Consider the following 1,779-nt stretch of genomic DNA (forward strand, 5'->3'; position numbering starts at 1 on the left):
CTTTTCTACAGCTGCTACCTCTGGAGCCATCCTGAACAAAGACAGGATAATTACAGGATAATTAGGACWTTATCTCACTTTCACATGTTGGCTTTAATATGTTTTTTTTCTGTATTCTACTAAAATTTGTTGTTTGTGACACAAGAGCATGTTTATTACATTTTATATTCAGGACGTCACCATTATTTTTACTGGTGCAACGCAGTGTGGGGAGATGACAAGACAGGTTCCAGTTGAGACATACGGTAAGCACAAGGAGTCAAAGCTAAAAAGCTATAATGTGTGACAAATGTGCATCAATTTTTATGTTGTGATGCACAATACACGAGTTGAAACAATTAAACGTGATCAACTTGTGGTGTTTAGTACATTAGCTCTGAAGCTAATGTGAAATAAACTTAACACAAAAAGTAAAGACATTTGTATTTGGTAGATTATTTCTTGTTGTTTCTTGGCAATAAATCTTATATTGGGCACTTGATTGGCAGCTCAAAACAAGAGTCAATAGCAGCAGCAAAATAGGATGTTTGGCCACAGAGAGGAATTGACAAATTCTTAGTATGTGCAWAACACATACTCAGCTCTACTGCTTATCCCACAAATGCATGTTCCTTACAAGTGTAGCACCATTTACAAGGAAAATGAACAGGCTTTAAAACCGCATAAGATTTATTGCCAAGAAGCATTGYTACAACAATGAAATATTCTACCAAACACAACTTTTCTTACTTTTTGTGCTAAGTATATATTAGCTCTGAATCTAATGCCATGTACATTAGCTTTGATGCTAACACTATTAACCCTCTTACACCGTACGTGTCGGCGCAGACACATTTTTACACAGTTTTTTTTAAAACACCGTAAGTTCTGAACCATTTGTGCAATCTAAAAAATTCAAACAGTGCCTGAAAGCCAAGAATCTGGGCTTTTCACTGATATATGGGGTTTTACAGTAATATCACGTGACGAGCTGCAGCAGGCCCGGGAAGCAATCTGTTTGTTCACCCTTGTCTGAAGACGCTCGGTGCAGAGTGAAGTGGAACATTACAAGAGACAGAATCTTTTTTTCAGAGCKGAGGAAATATTTTGTTCGAATAATGTCTGGAAGATGTTCTTCATGAGTCATCAAACCACCACGGAGGTTCCAGGATGATTTTTAGACCTAAGAAGACGGTGAGGAATCGGCTTCTTGTGAGGAAAGGTAACGTAGTTGGAAGGAGTTTCTGCTGAGCGCATCATTTTTGTGAAAGAAGCCAGTTTTTACTTTTATTGTTTATTTTATGAATATGTGGATGGTTTTTGTATGTTTATTTTTATAACAGTGTAACAAGTAAGTTACTTTGTACAATATAAGCGTATTTAGAGTTAGTATGTGTAAATAATGTGCGCATTGTCTCCAAAACACTGTTTTTTTTGTATCAACCTATTGATATTTGCTCAGTAAACCCTGCCTTATCTTTACTAATTTATATATATATTTAGTGTGTGTGTGTGTATGTGTGTGTGACTAACTGAACGTTTATTGCTACTTTCTTTTTATTTTATAGTGATGACCAGCCATCTTCAAGTCTGGAAGGAGGGAGAGGCAGAAGAGCCGTAGTGAGGATGTTGAAGATGATGTGGATGCTGTGAGAGACAGAAGCTGCTCACCAAATCTTCTCAGATGGAGGACTGAAATGGAGCACGGTGATGTAGAATATTGAGCCTCATGCAAGAACCGTTGGTACGCACAGATTTGTTCTTAAGTTGTGCGTAAGAGTGATTTAGGAGAATTTGTGG

At 37.3% G+C, this 1,779-nt stretch overlaps 1 protein-coding gene across 1 annotated transcript in view; it reads right to left on the bottom strand.

The window, feature by feature from the left end:
• Window positions 1–1,779, bottom strand: part of map4k5 (mitogen-activated protein kinase kinase kinase kinase 5) — a gene marked incomplete in the record, with an annotated part of 103,698 nt that overhangs the window by 63,488 nt on the left and 38,431 nt on the right. The window contains 1 exon segment of the mRNA XM_014023571.1: window positions 1–31. Coding sequence (XP_013879025.1) covers window positions 1–31 — 31 coding nt within the window.

The sequence above is a fragment of the Austrofundulus limnaeus genome, unplaced genomic scaffold (genome assembly GCF_001266775.1).
Source record: "Austrofundulus limnaeus strain Quisiro unplaced genomic scaffold, Austrofundulus_limnaeus-1.0 Scaffold377, whole genome shotgun sequence".
NCBI classification, from domain to species: domain Eukaryota; kingdom Metazoa; phylum Chordata; class Actinopteri; order Cyprinodontiformes; family Rivulidae; genus Austrofundulus; species Austrofundulus limnaeus.